Source organism: Sus scrofa, chromosome 10 (genome assembly GCF_000003025.6).
Source record: "Sus scrofa isolate TJ Tabasco breed Duroc chromosome 10, Sscrofa11.1, whole genome shotgun sequence".
Lineage (NCBI taxonomy): Eukaryota > Metazoa > Chordata > Mammalia > Artiodactyla > Suidae > Sus > Sus scrofa.
The window spans coordinates 56,056,215-56,081,358 of NC_010452.4; the positions used below are offsets into that span (position 1 = coordinate 56,056,215).

At 39.2% G+C, this 25,144-nt stretch overlaps 1 protein-coding gene and 2 long non-coding RNA genes across 5 annotated transcripts in view; 2 read left to right on the forward strand and 1 right to left on the reverse strand.

Moving 5' to 3' along the window:
- LOC106505183 lies at positions 1,218–6,019 on the forward strand. The gene is made up of 3 exons (XR_001299338.2): positions 1,218–1,866; positions 3,033–3,215; positions 5,651–6,019. It is a non-coding gene; the product is annotated as an uncharacterized LOC106505183 (long non-coding RNA).
- On the forward strand, positions 7,106–20,871 carry LOC102161032. 2 transcript variants are annotated; one of them, XR_002336395.1, is made up of 4 exons: positions 7,125–7,232; positions 7,343–7,494; positions 18,597–18,768; positions 18,849–20,871. It is a non-coding gene; the product is annotated as an uncharacterized LOC102161032 (long non-coding RNA). The 2 variants fall into 2 exon arrangements; XR_305962.3 differs by having other exon boundaries at positions 7,106–7,494.
- Positions 22,179–25,144, reverse strand: part of ITGB1 (integrin subunit beta 1) — a 52,216-nt gene continuing 49,250 nt past the window's right edge. Inside the window, exon 17 of one of the 2 annotated variants that reach the window (XM_013980285.2) lies at positions 22,179–23,427. Coding sequence is in view for 1 of the 2 variants with exons in the window: in NM_213968.1 (NP_999133.1) it covers positions 23,362–23,427 (66 nt within the window). In the remaining variant the exon portion in view is untranslated. 2 annotated transcript variants of the gene reach the window in all.

Consider the following 25,144-nt stretch of genomic DNA (forward strand, 5'->3'; position numbering starts at 1 on the left):
TATAATTTTTCAAGCTAATTTGCTGTTTGTTTAGAGACAAATAAAAATCTAACAAGAATAAGCTTTGAAAATGTTCTAGGGGAGCCAAGACTCTGGAGCTAGTGGAAGAGTTTATGACTTTGTTTTCCAAAGGATATGGAGAGTAAAATCACTTTCAGGTAAGAATATAACAAAATTGCATATTTGGGTCACTTAGTTTTAGCAACTTATTTTCTTGAATTTTAATTATATTAATTTTTTAATAATAGTGTCAATGAACATGTGAATTCAGAGATATCGCTGGATTTTCTACCTACATTTGATTTTAATTTTGTTTTGTTTTTTGCTTTTTTAGGGCTGCATCTGCAGCATATGGAGGTTCCCAGGCTAGGGGTTGAATCAGAGCTGTAGCCACCGGCCTACGCCACAGCCACAGCAATGCCGGATCCTTAACCCACTGAGTGAGGCCAGGGATCGAACCTGCAACCTCATAGATTCTTTTCCGCTGAGCCATGTAAGGAACTCCTGATTTTTATATTAAGGTTTTACATAAGGCAGTAAGCTTGAGTGGTCTATATGTTTCTGTACTCAGAAAGATAAAATTCAATACAGTGACTTTTCCTTGAATGGACTGTGAATGCATATACACTTACGACTTTTTTTTTTTTTTTTTTTTTTTTTGTCTTTTTGCTATTTCTTTGGGCCGCTCCCACAGCATATGGAGGTTCCCAGGCTAGGGGTCGAATCGGAGCTGTAGCCACCTGCCTACGCCAAAGCCACAGCAACGCGGGATCCTAGCCGCGTTTGCAACCTACACCACAGCTCACGGCAACGCCGGATCGTTAACCCACTGAGCAAGGGCAGGGACCGAACCCGCAACCTCATGGTTCCTAGTCGGATTCGTTAACCACTGCGCCACGACGGGAACTCCCTGACCTTTTTTTTTAACTGCAGCGAAACAGAGGTACTCCTACTAATAATACTGTGGCATATTATCATCTCTAATTTATTCAGGTTCTCTCTCTCTCACACTTATTATTTATTTATTTATTTTGGGGGTCTTTTTGCCATTTCTTGGGCCGCTCATGTGGAGTTTCCCGGGCTAGAGGTCAAATCAGAGCTGTAGCCGCCGGCCTACACCAGAGCCACAGCAACGTGGGATCCGAGCTGCGTCTGCAACCTACACCACAGCTCATGGCAACTCCGGATCCTTAACCCACTGAGCAAGGCCAGGGATCGAACCCGCAACCTCACGGTTCCTAGTTGGATTCGCCAAGCACTGTGCCACCACGGGAACTCCTCACACATTTTTTTACATCATCACATTCATCTGTATTCTTTTCCCTCTCCTCCACTACCCAGCTACAGATATTAGCTCTAATGTATTTAATGTGTCCTCAACTAAGTTTGATGTTTGAGAAGTATATCATGTATTTGTTTTGTGTGTTTTATTTATTGATATTTATTTATTCCAAAGTGTTGATCTTGTTTTAGTATCTGGCTGGAAAACTAGACACCCGACCAGTCAGGAGCGGTGGGCTTAATCCTCGTCATCGCGGCTCCAGCCCCACCCTGGCCCTTCTTGGCCTTCTTCCTCTTCACGCGGCCTGGGCGGCCACCCCCCGCCCAGAGAGCAGAGGGAGAGGTGCTGCTGGGAGTCCAGGCGGACAATGAAGGACGGGATGTTCACCACCTGCTTGCTTGCGGACCGTGGGGAGGGGGGAGCAGGTGAAGGGAACGGGAACAGGACGCGCTCTCTGCCCCGGCTCTGCAGGTGCCAGGGCTGGTGCTACAGCTGCACTGCCTCTGAAGCAATAAACAGGAAGTGCCCATCCCAAGGACCGCTGTGTGTTCTGGAGAGCTCCTGGGCATCATCTAGTTCACAAGGTGCCTTTATGTTCACATTTTAAGGAGGGGAGGAAAACTCAGATGAACCCCTAAGACCAGAGGATGCATGAGGTGAGGTGGCAGCATGTAAACCCAAGGTGTGCTTTTCAAATAAACCCTCTGACCCATGCCAGACACTGAGCTGTATCAGGTGCGGTTTCACTGTCCTCGAGGCAGCAACCTGGCAGAATAGCTTCTATGAAATCATTTCAGCCAAGAAATGAGGCGTAGGAGTTCCCATTGTGGCTCAGCGATAGCACACCCAACTCGTATCCATGAGGATGCAGGTTCCATCCCTGGCCTCGCGCAGGGGGTTAAGGATCCAGCGTTGCTGTGGCTATGGGGTGGACCAGCAGCTGCAGCTGATTCGACACCTAGCACAGGAACTTCCACATGCCCTGAATGCGGCTCTAAAAAGGAAAAAGAAACTAAACGAGGCTCTAGGCCCTGGGTCACAGAGCAGATCAAAGGCTGAGGAGGAAATCACTATGCATGTATCCTGCCCGCGTACCACACAGCTCCCGGTGAAGCGTGCGCATTTCGCAGAAAAAATGGCAAGTGTGAGTTCCCTGATGAAGACCCATCTGCCCTCTTGAATGCCCTTTTCATCGCATCAGTGCCACCATGGGCACACACCTTAAACTGTGTGATGAACTCACCATTAGCTGTAGTGAGCAGGGCCTGGAATGGCTTCACAAGGGCCCACCAGACAGCAGAACCCACCCAGGCCAGACGAGGCCCAGTGACTTCTCTCAGCGGGTGACACCAAGAGCTGTTACCTGTCCAGCTACCTGCATGCCTGGGATAAGCCTTGGCAAGGCGTACGGCTTCAGCCGCAGTGACCCTTGTGCTGGGCTATGGGGTGAGACTGCCCCAGCTCCCCCTGAGCTGTTTGTAGGGGTCAACCTGCTCCCTCAAGGTGAACTCACAGCTTCCTCACCTCCGAGGGCTGGCGTGCCGCTGGCGGATTTGCGTAAATAGCGTGATGCTGCCGTAGATCTCATTTTTCTTTTCGGCAACCATATTTCTCAGCCCTGCTCCACAGGTGCGTGTATATCTGAGCCATCGCTTCTCACTGACGCATCACATTCTAATGCTCTAGCCATCCAGTTCCCTGGTGATGGGATCCAGTTAATTGTAACCACATGCCTTTTCCATGTCTGCAGGGCGAATGCCCCCAAGAGTGAGATTGCGCCAGCCGGGGTATAACGTGTTTTCCCGATGTTCTGCCCAGCTGCTCCAAAGCAGCCGTACGAGTTGCACTTCCAGTGGCGGTGCATGAAGGCTCCTGTCAGCCCACCACTCACTGACACCCGATGTTACTAGGCTTTCTAATTTGTCCTAATCAGGTGAGCCTAAAGTGGTATTTCATTATTCCAAACTGTATTTTTCTAATCATTATCATCATCCTTAAGCAACAGTTTCCTTTCATACATATTTTTATCCATATACATTTTTAGCAATTTAGGGAATCCATTCTAAGGGTTTGATTTTCTATTTGTGTTACATAGTTGAGATATTTATCACTTATTGGTTTTAAATGTTGTCAATATTTTCTGCCACCTATGCCATTAACTGTATTGTCTAGTTGATCAGAAATCTTTATGTTTTTAGATAATGAAATAAATACATTAATATTTCTATTGTGATTTGGCTTGGGGGGGCCTCAGAAAAGGTACAAAGATATCTTTTACACTGATTTGTATTTTATACTTCTACTTTTATGTTTAGATCTTTTAACCCATGAGAAGTCACTTTGGTATGTGATATACTACAGGGGTCCAATATTATTTTTCTTATTATGTGCAATTCTTTCTAGTTCTATCTACTAAAAGAACCATCATTTTCCTGACTGATTTATGAAGCCACATCTATTGTCTGCTAAGTCCCATAGAGACAGGATGTTCTTCAGGTCTCTGATTTGCTTCTTACACTAGTATATTTGTTTTTACACTAGTATCACACCTTTTAAAATCTATTTGTATTATACCTTTTATCTGGTAAGATAAGCTTAGACGCATTTTAAAAATTGCCCTAGCTATTCATAGACTTTTATTCTTCCACAAAAATTTTGTATGGAAATTGCATTAAATTCCTAGATTAATATTGAAAAAAGTGGCATCTTTATACCACATTAGTTATTGCACCTTGAACATGAAGCATATTTCCATCAATTTCTTTCTTCTTTTAATATTTTAGACTTTAAGAATTTCTTGTGTATTCCTTGTTAGGTTAAAGTCGAATGCTTAATTTTTGTTGCTCTCATTTTTTTTTTTTTCCAGTGTGTTATTACTGGTATTAAAATGTGTTGAATTTTACTAGCAGAGTTTTTATCTGGCAATCTTTTGAACTTCTTTACTGGTTCTAATAGTTTGTCTATATAGAAGTAAGTGTGCCTTTTCTCCTGCACTTTATCTCATATTGTCTTATAGGCTCTACATTTTATTGAATACTAGTGATTAGAGAGGTCATCTTTGGCTTGTTGCCACTATTAAAGCAAATCGGTCTAATTTTTTTGCATTGAGTATGCTTTTGCTTTAGGCCTTTGCTAGATGGACTGTTTAAGTCAAGACTGTCACTGTCTAATCTTAGTTTTCAGAATGCTTTTAATTTTTCCAGCATTATTGAGGTATAAGTAACAAAAAATATGTGTGTGTATATATGGTATATATATAGTGTGTGATATGTATATATAGTGTGATGATTTGACATATATACATTGTATTTTTATCACTGTTTTGTATTACATTGTATAAATATATAATGAACATTTCCTCAGTGTTTCTATTAGAATAGGCCTCGAGTTGTGTCGCAGTGTTATGAATATAGAAATGAGGGCCATCTGGTGGGAAACGGGTGAGTGTGTAGGTGAGAGGTGATGGTTGTGTCTTGGCTAGTATACAGTCGATTCGATAGTGGAATATATGCGTAGGCCAAAATAGCAAAAAAAAAAAAAAAAAAAAAAAAAAAAAAAAATAGAGCACATGAAAGTATGTATTGTATCTAGATATACCATAAGGTATGCATATGTTTAAATTTACTAGATAATGTCAAACAATTTTTACATTCCCACAAGCTGAAAGTTACATTTGCTGGAAATGCTTATGACAGAATACTTGACTTTACAGTTTTTCTGTTTCAGTCATTCTGCTGAAGTCACAATTGCAGTCATGGTTTTAGTGTACATATCCCTGTTGCATAATTACACTGAGCACTTTTTCTGTTTATTGATCATCTAGATCTCCTCTTTAAGTGGCTCTTCAGGTCTTTTGCCAATTTTTCAAAATGCTTATTTCTCTTTTATTGATTGTATGAGTCTTTAACATAATCTGAATACAAATCCTTTATCAAATATGTGTATTCCAAATTTTATTCCCAGTATCTTGATTTTTCGTTCTTAATATTTTAATGAACAGAAGTTCTTACTTTTAGTGAAGACCGATTTATATTTTTTATTTAGCTTTCTGTTTCCAATATTACACATTTCTGTCTACCTGAAGATGTGTTTCTTTTGTAGTATTATTATTGTTTTGCTTTTTGAGCTCTGATTCTTGTCAAATTAATACTTGTTAATGGTACTCAGAAGCACTAGAGTGGCTGATGACTGAACCTAGCTGAAATTCATCTGGCAAAATCACTCAGTCTATGTTGTTTGAAGAGCCTCTTTCATAGTGGATGTTCTGTGATGAGCATTACATGTGATACTTTTCACCGTGGGACCCATAAGTCCATCCATCTGATTCCTTCTACACTTATATTTTTCTGCCCTTTGTTTTCTTTCCAGGCTTCTAACCAACCAGCCAAGTCATTCGCCTTGCCAGTGTGTGAGTATATAAACTTACCTCAGGCTGCCTCTCCTTATACACAAAGTGGATGAGCACAGGTACAGCTGGAACTCTGACCACTGCGAGGATTCCTCTTTCCCCCCGGGTACCCCTTAGGTATAGAGTTAGAATACAGCGACAATCCATTTTTAATTGTGTTGCATCTTTCTGACCATTTTCCCATAGACACATTTCCCTCTGGCCCACTTCTTGTGGCGGGAGCTCTCTGGCTGCCTCCCCACATAAGCCTTTCCTTAGCACATGTGCACAAAGAGCATGACAGCTCTGGTCTTGCCTCCTCTTCTTGTCTTTTTTTTTTTTTTTTTTTTTTTTTTTGCTATTTCTTGGGCCGCTCCCGCGGCATATGGAGGTTCCCAGGCTAGGGGTCGAATCGGAGCTGTAGCCACTGGCCTACTTCAGAGCCACAGCAACGCGGGATCCGAGCCGCATCTGCAACCTACACCACAGCTCACGGCAACGCCAGATCGTTAACCCACTGAGCAAGGGCAGGGACCGAACCCACAACCTCATGGTTCCTAGTCAGATCCGCCAACCACTACATCACGATGGGAACTCCTTGCCTCCTCTTCTAATGAAGACACTAATCTAGATGGAGTATCTTTTTTCATCCTTTTGCTTGCAGCCCCTGTGTGTACAAAAGTGAGTCTCTTATACCCAGCATATAGTTGGATTTTTTTTTTTTTTCTCAAATGAGCTCGTAATCTACATCTTTGGATTGGTGCATTTAATCTCTCTTCCTTTAAGGTAATTACTGATAGAGAAGCACTTACTGTTTTCCCTTTGTTTTTTAAATAACTTACAGCAGTTTTATTGCTCTTTTTCTCTTACTGCCTCGATTGGTGTTTTGATTATATTTTTTCAATATTTATGTACGTTAATTCTCTTTCTTGTATCTTCTGTAGCTATTTTCTAAAATATAATTTACAACATTAATTTCAGTGATTATGTATAGCAGGGATTGTTATACAGATGTGTGTGTATATGTATGTACATATGTATACTTTTTCATATTCTTTTCCACTATAAGTTACTATGAGATACTGAGTATAGTTCCCTGTGCTGTACAGTATGTCCTTGTTGTTTACTATTTTATAAATAGTAGTATGCGTATGTTCATCCCAAACTCCTAATCATTCTGCCACTATCCCTTTGGTAACTGTAATTATTATGACTATTTTCGTTTTGTAAATAAGGTCAATTGTATCATTTTTACACACATATAAGTGATACCATATGATATTGGTCTTTTTCTGACTTCAATTACTTCAATTCCTATGATAATCTCTAGGTTGATGCATGTTGCTGAAAATGGAATAATTTGGTTTTTCTGGCTGAGCAATATTCCGCTGTGGACATGTGCACACACACATTTTCTTTATCCATTCATCTGTATCGACATTTAGGTTGCTTCCATGTCTTGGCCGTTATAAATAGTGCTGCTATGAACACTGGGGTACATGTATCTTTTCAAATTAGTTTTTTCCAGATATAGATCCAGAAGTGGGTTTGCTGCATCGTAAGGTAAGTCTACTGTTCTCCATAGGGCCTGCACCAATTTATATTCCTACCAAGAGTGCGGGAGGGTCCCTTTTTCTCCATACCTTCTCCAGCATTTGCTATTTCATTTGCAGAGTTTTTAACGATGGCCTTTCTGACGGGTGCGAGGTGATGATACCTTTGGATTTCTCTAATGATTAGCGATACTGAGCATCTTTTCATGTTCCTGTTGACCATCAGTGTGTCTTCTTTGGAGCAATATTTAGGACATCCGCTCATTTTTAAAGTGAGTTGTTTGGTTTGTTGCTATTAAACTGTATGAACTGTCTGTATAATTTGGAAATAATTCTTTGTCAGTAACATGATTTACATATATTTTCCCCTAGTCCTTAGGTTGTATTTTCTTTTTCTTCAGGTTGTCTATCCTGTGCAAAAGCTTTTAATTAAGTCCTATCTGTTCGTTTTTATTTCTGTTAGTCTAGGAGTCAGATCCAAAAAAATATTGCTGGTATTTATGTCGAAGAGTGTTCTACCTACATTTTCTCCTAGGATTTTTATAGTATCTAGTTGTATATTTAGGTCTTTAATCCATTTTGAATTTAATTTTGTATACGATGACAGAAAATGTTCTAATTGCATTCTTTTACATGTAGCTGTCCTATTTTCCAAGCACAGCTTCTTGAAGAGATTGCCTTTTCTCCATTGAAATATTCTTCCCTTCTGTGTCAAATATTAACTCACTATAATCTGTGGGCATATTTCTGGGTTTTCTATACTGTTCCATTGAACTATATCTGTGTTTGTGCCAGTATTGTTTGATATATAGTCTGAGGACAGGGATGGTGATTCTTCCAGCCTTGTTCTTTCTCCAGATTGTTTTGGCTAATTCAGGGTCTTTTGTGTTTCCATGTAAATTTTAAAATTTCTTATTCTAGTTCTGTGAAAAATTCCATTGATAATTTGATAGGGATTGCACTGACTCTCTAGATTGCCTTTGCTAGTATGGTCATTTTAACAATACTCGTTCTTCGAAACCAAGAATACAGTATATCTTTGTATCTGTTTCTGTCATCCTCAGTTTCTTTCATCAACGTCTTGTAATTTTTGGAGTAAAACTTTTTGCCTCCTAGGTAGATTTAGGTATTTTGTTTTTTATGTAATGATAAAAAAGGATTGTTTCCTTGACTTTTATTTCTGGTATTTGTTAGTGTATAGAAATGGAACATATTTCTGTATATTATTTTTGTATCCTGCAACATTACCAAATTACCTGATGAAGTACAGTAGGTTTCTGGTGGGATCGTTAGCGTTTTCTATGTAGAGATGGCATCATGACATCTACAAACAGTAGAATTTTACTTATTTTACACTTTGGACTCATTTCTTTTCCTTGTCTAACCGACTTGATGAGGACTTCAAAAAAAAAATGGTGAAAGTGGACATCCTTGTCTTGTTACTGATCTTGGTGGGAATTTTTTCAGCTTTTCACCATTGAGAATGATGTTAGCTCTGGAGTTATCATAAATGAGCTTTCTTACGTTGAGGTAGGTTCCCTCTACACTCACTTTCTGAAGAGCTTTTATCATAAATGGATGTTGAACTTTATCAAAAGCTTCTTTTGGGAGTTCCCATCGTGGCGCAGTGGTTAACAAATCCAACTAGGAACCATGAGGTTGCAGGTTCGATCCCTGCCCTTGCTCAGTGGGTTAAGGATCCGACGTTGCAGTGAGCTGTGGTATAGGTTGCAGACGCGGCTCAGATCCCGCGTTGCTGTGGCTCTGGCATAGGCTGGCAGCTACAGCTCCGATTAGACCCCTAGCCTGGGAACCTCCATGTGCCGGGGGAGCGGCCCAAGAAATAGCAAAAAGACAAAAAAAAAAAAAAGCTTCTTCTGCGTCTATTGAGATGATCATATGGTTTTTTATTCTTCAATTTGTTAATGTGGTTATCAAATTGATTTGCAGATATTGAAAAATTCTTGCATCCCTGGAATAAATCCCACTTGATCATGTGTGATCCTTTTCATGTACTGTTGGAGATGGTATGCTAGTATTTTTTGAGGATTTTTAGACCTATGTTCATCTGTGATAATTTTGTGTGATATGTCTGGTTTTGGTATTAGAATGATGGTGGCCTCTCAATGAGTTCAGAAGTGTCCCTTCCTCTGCAATATTTTGGAATAGTTTCAGAAGGATGAGTGTTAACTCTTTTCTAAGTGGAAGAATCCACGGGGTCTTAGACTTTTGCTTGTCAGGAGTTTTGAGGTTCAATTACAGTACTACTGGTTAGTCCATATTTTCTATTTCTTTCTGGTTCAGTCCTCAGAGATTGTACCTTTCTAAGAATTTGTCCATTTCTTCTAGGTTATCTGTTTTATCAGCATATAGGTGCTTGTAGTAGTCTCAGATCCTTTGTATTTCTGTGGCATCGGTTCTAAATTCTCCCTTTTCATCTCTGGTCTTTAATTGATTTGGATCCTTGCCCTTTTTTTCTTGATAAGTCTGGCTGAGATTTTTATCAATTTTATCTTTTCAAAGAACCAGCTTTTACATTTGATCTTTTCTTTTTTTTAGTCTCTATGCCATCTCTGTACTGATATTTATGATTTAAGTGAAAGGATAGGGGTTGGTTTTTTTTTGAGATTGTTGTTTCCTGGGGTATGTTTGTATCACTGTAAATTTCCATCTTAGAACTACTTTTATTGCATCCAATAGTTGTTGGATTATCATGTTTTCATTTGTCTATAGGTTTTCCTCTGATTTCTTCAGTGATCCATTGGTTGTTTACACGTTTGTGGTTTCTGCAGTTATTTCTAGCTCATGTTGTTGTGGTTGGAAAAAAATGCTTGATATGATTTCAAGCATTTTCAAGAATGCTTGAAATGAATTTAAGAAGCATAGTTTTCTTAAATTCACCAAGGCCCGGGATGTGCTCTATCCTGGAGAGTGTTTCATAGGCACTTGAAAAGAATGTTTATTTGGCTGCTTTTGGATAGAATGCTTTATAATCAAGTAAGACCATCTGGTCTAATATGTCATTTAAGGCCTGTGTTTCCTTACTGATTTTCTGTCTAGATGACATTTTGATAGAGGTGGAGTATTAAAGTCCCCCACTCTTCTTGTTACTGTCAATTTCTACTATTATATCTGTTAACATTTACTTTATACATTGAGTATCTAAGTTGCATACATTATTGTATCTTTTTCTGGGATTGATCCCTTAATCATTCTGCAGTATCCTTGTCTTGTACCAATCTTTATTTTAAAGTCTATTTTGGTTAACTATTGCAACTTAGCTTTAACTTCCATTTGCATGGAATAACTTTTCCATCCCCTTTCAATCTGTAAGTGTCTCTAGATCTGACAGAAGTATATTGTAGGCAGCAAACATATGGGTCATATTTTTGTATGCATTAGGTGGTCTGTGTCTTTTGGTTGGAGCATTCAGTCCTTTTACATTTAAGGTAATTATCAGTATGTGTGTTCCTACTGTTATTTTAGGGTTAGTTTTTGTAAGTCTTCCCCCCCTCCTTCTTCTGTCTGCCTGTAATTTGATGGGTAATTTTAGTGTTTGAATTTCTTTCTTTTTCTTGTATCTATTATTTTTTCAGTTACCATGAGATTTTTGTATATATTTAAATGTACTTAAATTGCTGATCTCTTAATTTCAAAATCATTTTAGATATCCTGCATTTGTACTCTCCTCCTCCATGATTACTGATTATATTTTACATCTGATTGTTCTGTGTATGACTTTACTACTTTTGTCTTTTAACCTCCCTACTAGCTACTAACTTTGTGTATGGATGATTTCAGAATAAAACCTTTATTCTGTTTGCTTTACCAGTAAGCTTTTCCATTTTTAAATTTTCTTGTTTATAGTTGTGGCCTTTTCTTTTCCCCTAGGAATAAGGTAAGAATGCCCACTCCCACCACTCTTATTCAAACACATACTAGAAGCCCTAGCCAGAGGCATCAGGCAAAAAACTGAAATTAGAAGGCACTGAAATTAGAAAGGAGTACGTAAAATTGTTTGGAGATGACGTGATCTTATATTTAGAAAGTCTAAATAATCCAAAAATAAGTGAATTCAGTAAAGTTACAAGACATATATATATAAAATCAACATATAAAAATCAGTTGCATTTCTAGTCATTAACAACAAATTCCCAAAAATTAAAGAAACTCATTTACAATAGCATGAAAAACATGAAATATTTTGCAATAAATTTAACAAGGAAGTAAAAGATCCATACACTGAAAACTACAATATCTTTATGAAAGAAACTGAAAATAACATACATAAATAAAAGATATTTATGTTTATGGATTAAAAGAATATTGTTAAAATGTCCTGACGACCCAAAGTAATCTATAGATTCAATGCAATCTCTATCAAGATTTCAATGGCATTTTCTGCAGAAAATGAAAATCCTAAAATTCTTCTGGAACCACAAAAGATTCTCAATAGCCAAAGCATCCTGTGGAAGAAGAATAAAGCTGGAAGTATCATTACTTCCTGATTTCAAAATATACCACAAAGCTATAGTATTCCAAAGATCATACTGGCACAAAGACTCAGAGACCAATGGAACATAATCAAGAGCCCAGAAATAAGTCATTACATATATTGTCAATTAAATACAGAAAAGATAAATTTCTCCAATAGCGCTGAAAATACTGCATATTCACAGGCTAAAGAATGAAAATGAACTATTTCCACCACTCAAAAGTGAACTTGAAATGGACTAAAACTTAAATCTAAGACCTTAAACCATAAAATTCCTAGAAGAAAACAAAGGGGGGAAATCTCCTTGACATTGGTCTTGGCAATAATAACCTAATGGATATGACAACTACAGTACAAACAATAAAAGCAAAAAGTAAGTGGAACTACAACAAACTAAAAAGCTTCTGCACAGTGAAAGAAACAATAAAATGAAAATGCAACATATGAAATGGGAGAAAAATTTGCAAACCATATATCTGATAAGCAGTTAATATCCAATATACATAAAGAACTAATAACTCAATGGCAAAAAAAAAAAAAAAAAAGTACAGGTGAAATAATCCAATTAAAATGGGCCTGAGACCTGAATAGCCATTTCTTCAAAAAGAATTCAAATTACCGCAGGTACATGAAAGTGTGGACAACATCACTAATCATCAGGGAAATGCAAACAAAGCCACAGTGAGACAGGGCTGCAAGCCCACCCTCCTTTCACAAACAAATCAAAAACTACATGGGAAGCAACTCTTGCTGGAAATGACCCGGACACTGGGAGAACAGCCCTTCTATAACTACGGTTGTAAAGAAAGACCCACATGTCGTCTGAGGGGGAGTGGCAGGGAGAAGCAATCTGGTCAGGACCTGGACAGATGCTGGGGGACCCAGAAGGGGAGGTAGATATCACCAGCAATGGGAACTCCCTAGGGAGAAGTGTGGCCCTCTATTAGGTAGACCCTCAATCCTGGGCATCTAGCTGTGGGGAAAAGCCCCCTGTGCTGCTCTGAAAACCACTGGTGCTTATGGGGGTATAAGAGACCAAGACTCTGCTCTTGAAGAGCATGTGCACAAGAGCACTGCTTACTCCCATCACAGCACAAAGGCAGCAGATTGAAAACTGCCTACGGGGTCCTGGCTGGCTTGCTAGGATCCCTCCAGCATGTCCCCTAGCCTATACCAGGCCACTCTTCCAGCCCCTCTTGCCTTAGCACTGCCCACAAAGCAAAGCCTGCTGTTGCCAACAAGTGTGCACACTGGAGGAACCAGAGCTCATCAATGTCAGCCCTGCCTCTTACAGGCCGGAGACAGCCACTGCCAGCCAGGCGCCTTGGTGCACACACTCAGAAGCAAAACTAGCTCCAGAGTGTGGAGACGACCACCATCAAAACATGTATCCCTGCAGACACTTGGAAGGAGCAAGGCTAGCTCGAGGGTATGGCCATCCATGGCAAGAGGGGGTAGGGGGTCAGGCCAGCTAAGAGGTGGGCACAAAACTCCTCTGCACCCAAACCAGCCTCTAACCAAGGCACACACACTGGGTGAAAAAGTGAAACCAGAACAGACGTACAGCCCCAAGCCCTCAGGCCCTGGTCACAACCCTAGCCAAGGAAACTACCATGATACCAGGAGAAACCCAACTCCCTCAGGGTTCCTGCTCCGGCCTCCTGAGCCCTTATCTGACACAGCTATTAACAACGATGGACAGAGAAACCCTGGCTTGCACCTGACTTTGGCTCTAGCCCTCCAACTCCAGCCCTACCTCCCATTAGGGTCATGGCTGCCAGCATACCCATGGGGAAGATGCAGCCCATGTTCACTTTAGATCAGGCTCCCAGCACATCTGCTGGGCACATACAGGCTACACAGGGATGATCTCACACAAGGTCACACCGTCAAGATGAGGATAGGTAATGACATCCTTACTTTCAGAGAGACATGAAAACTTAACAAAATGAAAAAATGGAAGAATACTTTTCAAATGAAAGAATAAGAAAAAGGCTGTGGGAAAAAACCCTAATGAAAGAGAGAAATAATCTACCTGATAGGTAGTTCAAAGCAATAAGTATGCTAACTGAATTTGGGGAAAGAATAGATTAACACATCACTGTTAATTGAGAATTTCAATGAAGAACTAGAAATTATTAAAAAAAAAAAAAAAACAGAGCTGAAGAAATGAAGAAAACACGGTAGGAATTAACAGCAAATTAGGTGATAAAGAAGAACAAATAAGGAATCTGGAAGACAATAATGGAAATCAACCCTGTCAGACGGCAAAAAGAAAATCAAATTTAAAAAAATAAGAATAGTTTAAGGGACCTGTGAACAGCTTCAACTGTATTATTTGCATTATAGGGGTCCCAGAAGGAAAAGAGAAGGGTTTGAATTTTACTGGATGATATTATAAACTGAAAACCTCACAAACCTGAAAGAGGAAACAGATTTCCAGGTACAAAAGTACAGTCTCAAATAAGATGAATGCAAAGACACCCACACCAAGACATAGAATTAAAATGGCCAAAGTTAAAGTGAGAATTTTAAAGGCAGCAAGAGAAAAACTTATGTATACGAAAACCATGTAAAACTATCATGTGGTTTTTTTCTGAAGAAACTTTAGAGTGCCGAGAGGGGAAAACCTACTCTATCCAGCAATTTATCAATCATTCAGAATTAAAGGAGATAAAGAGCTTCTCAGACAAGCAAAAACTAAGAAGGTTCACGAATACTAAACTGACTTTACAAGAAGTATTAAAGAGTCTTCTCTAATGAAAAAGAAAAGGCTAAAATAAGAAATTATAGGAAAGGAAAATTCTATCAGTAGAGGCAAATATATAGTAAAGGCTGTGGATCAACCATTTAAGTAAAAACTAGTATAAATAAACTAGTATAAAAAGACAAAAATATAACTACAATAAACAGTTAAAGGATAAACATGAGATGTAAAATATGACATCAAAAACATGGGAGGGAAGTAAAAATGTAGATCTTTTAATTCTCTTAGTGTTTGAACTTAAATAACTGTAAGTTTAAAACAAGTAGATATAGTTATAGGTCAACATCTATGAATCCTATGTTAACCACAAGTCAAAAACTATAAGATACACAAGAAAAAGGAATGCAAACATAATATTAAGGAAAATCATCTAACCACAAGGGAAGAGAATAAAGAACAGAGAACTACAAAACAATCAGAAAAATGGCAATAAGTATATACCAATCAATAATCACTTAAAATGTCTCTGGACTAAATGCTCCAATCAAAATATATAGGGAGACTGACTGGATGAGAATAACAAGATCCATCTATGTCTCCCTACAGAAGACTCACTTAAGAGCTAAAGACAGTGAAAGTGAGGGGGTAGAAAAAGGTATTTCATACAATTGGAAAAAAAAAGAAGCTGGGTTTGCAACAGTCATTAGATAAAGTGGCTTTCAATGGTTGTAACAAAAGACAAAGGGCATTATATAATGATAAAGGGGTCAATGCAAGAAAGAATATAGCATTCTTAAACATATACACATTTAATATAGGAGTACCTACATATATAAAGCAAACATTAACTGACATAAAGGGAGAAACTGACAAAAGCACAATCACAGTAGGGAACTTGAACACCCCACTCCTATCTATGGACAGATCATCCGAGCAGAAAATCAGGGGTCTTTAATGACATATTAGATCAGTTGGACTTAATAGGTACCTCCAAAAATAACACAATACATATTCTTTTCATGTGCACATGAAACGGTGCCCAGGATAGATCACACGTTGGCCACAAAAAAAAGTCCAGGTCCATCCATATTGTTGCAAATGGCAGAAAGAGAGAGTATTATGCTTAATGAAGGAAATCAGATCAAGACAAATACTGTATGTGTTCACTTATATGTGGAATTTAAAAAATAAATCAATGAATACAGCACAACAGAAACAGACTCACAGAGAACAAACTAGTGGTTATCCGTGGGGAGACAGTGGGGGTATGGCAACAGAGTGGAAGGGGATTGAGAAGTTACACTACTAAGTACGAAGTAAGATACAGGATGAAGTACATCTCAGGGAACACAGCCCATGTTTTATAACTTTAAATGGAGTATACCGTATAAAAATACTCCATCACTGTATTATATACCAAAAATCAGTATTTTATCAACTGTAACTCAATAAAAAGAAAAAAAAACAAAAACCACAATGAGATATCTACCTCTCACCTGTTAAGAATGACTATTATGAAAAAGGTAAGAAGATAAGTGTAGGAACATGTGTCATGAAAGGGAACCTCTGCACTGTTAGTAGGAATTTAAGTTTGTACAGCGAGTATGAAAACGGTATGGAGGCTCCTCAAAAACTTAAGAATAGTGGAGTTCCTGCTGTGGCACAGTGGATTAATGATCTGGCTTACCTCTATGGAGGCACTGGTTTGAGCCCAAGCCTGGTGCAGTGGGTTAAGGATCCAGCATTGCTGCCGCTGCAGCACAGGTCACAGCTCCAGCTCAAATCTGATCCCTGGCCCAGGAACTTCTTTATGCCATGATGGGTGCAGTCAAAAGGAAAAAAAATTAAGAATTGAACCACTATATGATTCAGCAATTTCACTTCTGGGTATTTATCCAAAAATACTAAAAATACTAAAATATTAATCTGAAAAGATATGTGCACCTTTATTTTCACTGCAGCATGTCATGGAACAGCCAAGACATGGAACCTAAGTGTCCACCAGCAGACAAATGGATAAAGAAAATGTGGCATATATACACAATGGGATAGCATTTGGCCATAAATAGGGAAATCTTGCCACAAAATAAATCAACCTAGAGGGCATTATGTTAAGTGAAATAAGACAAAAGACAAATCAAAGAAAACTGAACCCAAAGAAACAGAACAGATGGTGGTTGCCACAGGCTGGGCGTGAGGTGGAGCGCGTGGGGTAAATGGATGAAGATAATGAATGGGTGCAAACCTCCAATTAAAAGATGGAGTCCTGAGGGTTTCTGTTGTGGTGCACAGAAACAAACCTGAACAGTACCCATGAGGATGCAGGTTCGATCCCCGGCCTCACTCAGTGGGCTGGGATCCTGCATTGCCATGAGCTGTAGTGTAGGTCACAGACGCACTCGGATCTGGCATTACTGTGGCTGTGGTGTAGGCCAGCAGCTGTAGCTCTAATTCGACCTATGGCCTGTGAGCTTCCATATGCTATGGGTGCGGCCCTAAAAAATAAAAGACGAAGTTCTGGTGATGTAATACACAGCCTGTGGACTATGGTTAGTACTACATTGTATATTTCAAAGTTGCTAAAAGAGGACTTGAACAATGTCCTATCGATTATATCTCAATAAAGAAAAAAATTTTTTAAGTTACAAAGAAAGAAAATTATATATTGTGCAACCATCACTATTTCCGTAACTTTTCATCACTGCAAATAGACAATCTGTAACTATTAGCAACATCTCTTTCCAATTCCTTCCAGCCCCAGGTAACCTCTCATGCATTTTGCCTCTGTAAATTTGCCCAGCCAGGATGTTTCCTGTAATTGGAGTCATACATTTGTCTTTTTTTTTTTTTTTTTTTTTGTCTTTTTTGATATTTCTTGGGCCGCTCCCGTGGCACATGGAGGTTCCCAGGCTAGGGGTCGAATCGGAGCTGTAGCCACCGGCCTACGCCAGAGCCACAGCAACGCGGGATCCGAGTCGCATCTGCAACCTACACCACAGCTCACGGCAACGCGCCGGATCGTTAACCCCCTGAGCAAGGGCAGGGACCGAACCCACAACCTCATGGTTCCTAGTCGGATTCGTTAACCACTACGCCACGACGGGAACTCCCATTTGTCTTTTTATATCTGACTTTCTCACTTAATGTTTTCAAGGTTCATCCCTGTCACAGCCTGTATCGGAGCTCCCCTTTCATAGCTAATATCCCATTGGCTGTATACGTGACATTTTGTGTACCCATCCATTGAGGGACACGAGTTGTTTCTTTTTGGTTGTTGTAAATAATGCTGCAGTAAATACTGGCCTCTAAGTATCTGGTCAAGTAACTGTTTTTGAGTCTTCAGAGTAAAACGTATGAGTAAGCTTTCTAGGTCATAAGGCATCTTATCAGAAACCACCATCTGTTTTCCACAGCCGTTACACCATTTTACATTTCCACCCACAAAGGTACGGGGTTCTAACTCTCTACATTCTCACCAGCGCTTGTTCTTTTCCACTTTTTAAATTATTGCCATCCTAGTAGGTATGACGTGTTATTTCACTGTGCTTTTGACTTGCATTTCCCTGATGGCTAATTATGCAGAGCATCTTTTCATGTGCTTCTTGGCCATTTGCGTTATCTTCTCTGGAGAAAGTGTTGAGTCCTTTGCCTATTTATAATTTGGTTGTCTTTTGTTCTTGAGTTGTAGTTCTTTATACGTCTTGTGTATTAAATCCTTATCAGATATTTAATTTACAACATTTTTTTCCTGGTCTGTAACACTTTCCTGTCACCTTCTTAATGTTTTCTTTGATGCACAAGCTTTAATTTTGATGAAGCCCAACTCGTATTACTTTATTGTTCATGTTGTGGCATCATGTCTAAGAAGCCATGGCCAAAGCCGAGGTCATGAAGATTTACTGTTTTCTTCTGCGAATTTTATGGTTTTTAGGTCTTAACTCATTGATCCATTTTGAGTGAATTTTTGTATGTACTCTGAGAGAAGGTCCAATTTAGTTCTTTTGCATGTTAATCCAGTTATCCCATGCCATCTGTTGAAGACTTTTTTCTTCATTGAATCGACTGGGCACTCTTGTTAAAAATCAACTGGCTATGCATTAAACAACTCTTTTGAGATGTAAAAGGAAATACAGAAACGGAGATGATAACTGTAGTGTGTTTGTTACCAACAGAAATGACCTGGAAGAGAAAGGAAAACCAATAATGCAGGAAAGGGGGGAGAAACTGCTTGTTTTAGCAGCAGAGTTGGTACCAACAATGTAAGTGGACAGACTGACTTGAAGCACAGAATTCACCCACAGGAACTGGCAGGAAGGCAACGTGCGTCACTGCGAACGCTGCCAGGTAGGTAGTAGTGATAACTCAGGGAAACAAACCCACCTGTTCAAAAAATACTTACCGTTACCTACCTATTCTGCTTCCAGGGATTCAATGATGACTCAACACACACAGGTTATCAAACACAGGGATAAGACAGAAACACCAACCACAAAGGAAGAGGGGCTCGTGGATCTGGAAGTGTGGCTGGGATGGTTTAGATGACTTCTGAGCTGTCAGTTACGTCGCTGCTGGAGGAGACCTGAATGTCGGCCTCCTACACAGAAATAATTTTGGTCAGCAAGCACCATCAATAACATTGTTATCAACACGTGACATCAGGTCCTGAAGAAGATGGCGGAGTAGCAGGATGTGAAGCTCACCTACTCCCACAAACACACTGAGGATGCATCTACCTGTGCCATGATTCACAGAAAACCTGCTGAATTCTGGCAAATCTTTCAGGATTCTGAAAGAGCAAGAAAATCTTCATGAAGAAAAAAGGTATGAGAAAAGAAAGAAGATGAGAAAGGAAGCAGAATGGGACCTGCACCCCAAGGAGGCAGATGGAAAGAAAGGTCCAGGACCCTGAGAAGTTGCCCCACCGGCGAGGAAATCAGCCAGGTCAGAGGAGAAACTCTCTAGAGTCTTGGAGGAGAACACAGCAGTCAGCGTGAAAAAGCAGGTAAAATGGAACCAGTCCTCCACAGTCAGTGCTACCGCCCTGTGCTTCCTGACCATCTGCTCACACCGTGTGGGTTGGGAACTGAAACTCAGGCTTTGGACATCAGAATCAGAGAGAGGTGGGGCTGGCTACATGGGGAAAAATGAGTTAGCCACATGGAAACAGCCTGGAGGGACCAGAAAATCTGTTTTAAAAATCTGTTCCCATAGATCACTCAAAAGACCCCCCCAAAAAATAAGTAAAAATTAAAAAATAAAAAGGAGTTCTCATCATGGTGCAGCAGAAATGACTCTGACTAGGAACCATGAGGTTGCGGGTCTGATCCCCGGCCTCACTCAGTGGGTGAAGGATACCGCATTGCCATGAGTTGTGTAGGTCACAGACTCAGCTGTAGTTTGGATTGGACCCCTAGCCTGGGAACCTCCATATGCCGTGGGTACGGCCCTAAAAAGCAAAAAGCAAAAAAAAAAAAAAAAAAAAAAAAAAGCCACTCCCACCTCTGCTTAAATTCTCAGGACAATCCTGGGACATAAGAGCTGTCCAAAGAGCCAGGGAATTTCCCCTGTAGGCCCAAGAAGAGTCCTGAAGTTACTTAATAATGTTTCTGAACTTCTTTGTGCTCATTAGATCAGAAATAATTAAGTTTTCAAGAAAACAGGGGGGAAAAAAATGCTCTCCTCTCAAACTGGTGGAGGCAAAGTGAGGGTAAGAAAGCCAATTCCAAGTAACAAGTTGACTATAGTGATTTTTTTTAACTAATATGATGAACTGTTCTTGTGACTCAAGATCTTATCTGGGCATGTTTATCAAATAATTCATAAAATTATCTGCAAAATAAGAAAACTGTAAAATGTGTGGGAACTAATTACTGCACAATATGCCATGTGCATATTCATGATACCTAACATTTTATAAAATTTCACAATACAGAGTTTAAATGAAAAAAACTTACAACTATTATTTTCTTCCAGGACTCTAATTCTCAGAAAGCACTTCAGTAAAGGTCAAAATGATGTTGCCAGGAAACATTACTGACCAAGTTCTATGTGCTTTTGAAGCTAATTATCAATCTCTTACACTATAATTTGAAACTGCCAGTTTTAAGCCTAATTATTCAAATGTCAACGCTCTTACAGTCAACATGAGAAATAAATTCTATACAATTCCTCCAGTTCCCAAAAAAAAGGATTTCTATAGTCAGAAAGAAGAAGTTCCCATGTGGAGCAATGGTTAACAATCCTGACTAGTATCCATAAGGATGCGGGTTCAATCCCTGGCCTTGCTCAGTGGGTTAAGGATCCAGTGTTGCCGTGAGCTGTGGTGGAGGTCGCAGACGCGGCTTGGATCCCACGTTGCCGTGGCTGTGGTGTAGGCTGGCAGCTGCAGCTCTGATTCGACCCCCAGCCTGGGAACCTCCATATACCACGGGTACGGCCCTAAAAAAAAAAATGATGAAAGACAAAAAAAAAGGAAGAAAGAACATCTATTTATAAATTGTAACACAAAATAAAAAATTCAGGGAGTTCCTTTGCGGCACAGTGGGTTAAGGCTCTGACGTTGTCAGTGCAGGACCTCGGGTGGCTGCTATGGTGCGGGTTCAGTCTCTGGCCCGGGGGCACATCCACATACTCTGGGTGTGGCCAGAATTTAAAAAAAGAGAAGTTATCACCATTATTTCAGCCTGAAAAACATATCCGGGGGGAATCATGTACAACAGAAAATAAACTTTGTTCCTATGATATTTATGACAAAATCTCATTATAAAAGCAGACTTCTAGGGCACACACATGGAACTGAGTTCCTCTGGGTAAGCCTCGGGTATATCAAAATGAGCTGGGCCAAGCAGCAGCGTGGGGGTGGGAAGGGCAAAGGAAGCAGGTTCACTGGATAGTTCACAAACGAGGTAATTTTGCTTATAACGACAGTTTTCAACTGAAAGACTAAATTTAACGTAGAGAAAATACCTTTACGTGGAATAGGTAAAAAGGAGACCAGTTTTTTAAAATGGGAGCAGCACTGCAAATCCCTCCCCCAAATATGACACTTGTTGAATGTTCCAAGAACAATGTTCCAGTGTTTCTTTCGATGACCTTCACACACGTGTTTTTTATGGATGCATATACTTTCTAACATAAATAAACCATAGCCAAACGAAAATAAAGACTTTCTTATCAGAAAAGTAACAATTTCCCATCGTGGCACAGTGGAAATGAACCCGACTAGGAACCATGAGGTTGCAGGTTCGATCCCTGGCACTGCTCAGTGGGTTAAGGATCCGGTGTTGCCGTGAGCTGTGGTGTAGGTTGCAGACGTAGCTCAGATCCTGTGTTGCTGTGGCCAGCAGCTGTAGCTCCAATTGGACCCCTAGCCTGGGAACCTACATATGCTCCCTGTGTAGCCCTAAAAAGCTAAATTAAAAAAAAAAAAAAAAATTGCTGTCTGTATCTTAAATAAAATTTCCAGCTTCTAGTTAACAGCTCTAAGATGATATTCATAAAGAGTTGATTCTGCTTAATTTGGGGGTGAAGCCTATCTTCCTGGGGAGGGAAGACAGAAAAGGATTTATCCAGTATTATTTAAAGGGCACAAAGACAGTCTGAAATTTTATTTTATCTTTATCTTCCTTCCTTCACTCCTTCTCTTTTAGCTAAAGTAAAATACCCACTGTCCAGAAACTTTTTCCTGCCAACCCCTTTAAGCTATAAAAAAAAATTCATGCACACAAAATGACGAAATATATAGAGCCGAAACATCCAATTTAAATATTTTACGCATTTTTATTCAATAAATAACTTCAGTAAACAGCACTGTAAAAAGTGAACTGTTAAAATTAAAAGGCACTTAAAATAAGAATGTGACTAGTATGAAACAAAAAACGGAATTCAAACAGTGAGGAGTAAATATACAGTGGTCTCTTACAGCACTAACTGAAATGAAAGTAAGAACTGCTTAAGTGATAGCTGTTGCATAAGCCACAGTACAACTTCACATGTTCATTTAAAAGGCAACTGTACAGCTAAAACATCAACAAAAAAGTACTGATTAAAAAAAAGTCTTACCCCAAATTGCAAACAAATACATTAAATGATTAGAAGAAGAGGTGATAAAAAGCACCAGGCTTTAAACAAAATAAAAATGAAAAAAATAAATTCACCCAAAGGTCCTGAATTTAGCAAGTACTATGTAAATTAAGGCCTTTATGTAAATAACGCTAAATAAAGAACTTTTTTTTGCAGAAAATTTCCCAATACTTTTATCCAAGGCTTGAATTTAAAAAGAGAAGGCATAAAAGTTACCAGGATTAAGTAACTCTTAAAATGGCACACAGGTTTTAAAGCTACATTTTTCCCCTCCCAACTGACTTTTCCTATGGCCTTTAGAGATCAGATATTTCATTATTTTACACCAGTAACTCCCAACATACCCATCTCTCAGATATGTCATCAGTCATGTCTAATATTAGGCAAATAGCAAAATAATAAACTTAAAACAATTCTAAACTAGCTAGAAAACCATTTACTTTGGATTCTGTGTAACTGAAAACCGACATATCTGCAAAGCTAAAAATCAGTTTTAATACCTGACTAACAGATACTCTCACCATACTCATTACTTTAAACTACTGTCTTTTCAATCACTCTAGAAATATCACTTAATCCAATGAGAGCTGCATTTCAATAGTTCACGAGGAAAAGGTCAAAAAGGCACAATGTGACCTTAGCTGACAAGGATAACCATCCCGTCTCAAGTCTTTTGTCAGTCCCTGGCATTGGTGATAACATTATTTTCAAAATAATAAAAAAAATTTCAAATTATACATATTATACATTTTCAGAACCTGCCCATAGCGACCCTTGGCGACGCTGCCCTGAAGCTACCTCACTGTGACTGCAGTTACTACTTGGCATTCAGTGCTGAGATCTGTGCAGCACTGCTCACTTCCCCTCGTACTTTGGATTGACAACGGTTGTCACCGCACTCTTATAAATCGGATTTTCACCCTAAAAGAAAGTGAAAAAAATGATCAGTCTACCAAAGTCACGTATATTATTTACAAAACAATACGGAAAGATCATTTTCAAAGTTATTTCCATTTTATCTGTCCAGATAACTTTAATTTTTTTCTAAGGCATTAATAAAAGTTTGTAGAAAAATTAAAAATAAAAGCTTTGGCCTACGCGTCTAAAGGTGCCTGTCACCTGGTGGTATTTCCTAATTCTGAGTCCTTCCTCCACTGAGGATGTGCTATTAAATGGCTTCTCTCTTTTAAACTAGATTTGAATGCCTGTCTTGAAACAAGTTTTGAACTTGTCTTAAGGAACTCTCTGCCATCAACTGCCTGGTTTTTAACCTTTTACCATGCACAATGGTGCTTGACAATTAACAGACTCCTTGGCTTTCGTTTTTTTGTGAGGCAAGCGTCCGCCTGAGGCTCTGCCATAAAAGCTGCAGAGAATTCTGGGATACGGCTGTCACAGTGTCACTAAGGGCAGTGCCTGCATCAAGTCATCACACTGCCAAATTTGCTTAGACAAAATTAATTACCGTTCTTCAGGAAATAACTATCCTTCAATATTGTATTACTGAAATATATACAATATTTTATTGTATAATACTCTATTTTATTAAAGAGCATTGAAATCAAACCCAGTAGATGACTCCAAGCCATAACACCAGAGATCTTTTTAAGATCCAAAACTTTACTGACAGTGACGTTTTAAAACGGGAAAATAACATACATCCCCACACTATCATTTTCTTTAAAACTTCTCTAATACTAAATATCTGCTACAGCATTCTTTTTCTCCTGTTCTTATAAAGTGAAGTAGACCTGAAAAGTGAGAAATATAGCCAAATAATCCTACATCAGGGGAAATAAGAGTGCAAATCACTTAAAACTGATATTAAATGAAACTAGAAACATTTAAGGTTTTAGACAAAAATATTCTGAAATGCTGTTTAGTTCTATCTTACTATAAAACCATTTGAGGTGATTTTTTAATATTTATAAACATCTAAACAGTAATTTTTGCTTTTAAATTTTATTCACATTTCACTGCAGGTTATATTTGGGTCTGGGGTGGCCTTTTTTGTTTGTTTCTGCCATGCCTGCAGCACATCCAAGTTTCCCAAGTCAGGGATGAAGCCTGGGCCACAGCAGTGACAATGACAAATCCTTATCCACCAGGCCACCATCTGGTTTTAATTATCACAATTTCTACCTCCTAGGTGGGTACAGTTTGATGGATGACAAACATAAAGATAAATTAAGGCACTTTGAAAAAGTACAAAAAAGAATCAGGTACATAAAAGAGGACCAGTATAAGAAAACAGGGACTGACTCTGAGAGACTAGGGATTTTCAAAGTGAAACGGACTCTATATACAGATAAAACATAAAGGTATAAAAAAACATACACAACGTTCACATGCACAGTCAAGGTTTTGGGAAAAGAATGGGACAGTCAGGTAGAAATATACATAGTTCAAAAGTTTTTAAGGGTGAATGTGTATGTTTTGAGGAGCAGGGAAGGGAAGGGAGACAGGAAGAGTGCCCGAACATGAACGGTTCTGCATGCCCTGCTACAGACTTCATCCTGCGGGTAGGAAACCCCTGAGGAAGAGTGTAACATGTGAGGGCTGGGTCCCGAGAGACATGAAATAAACCTCTATGACTTCGGCTCAAGAGTGAGTCTGCATACTGAATGAAACCTGACAA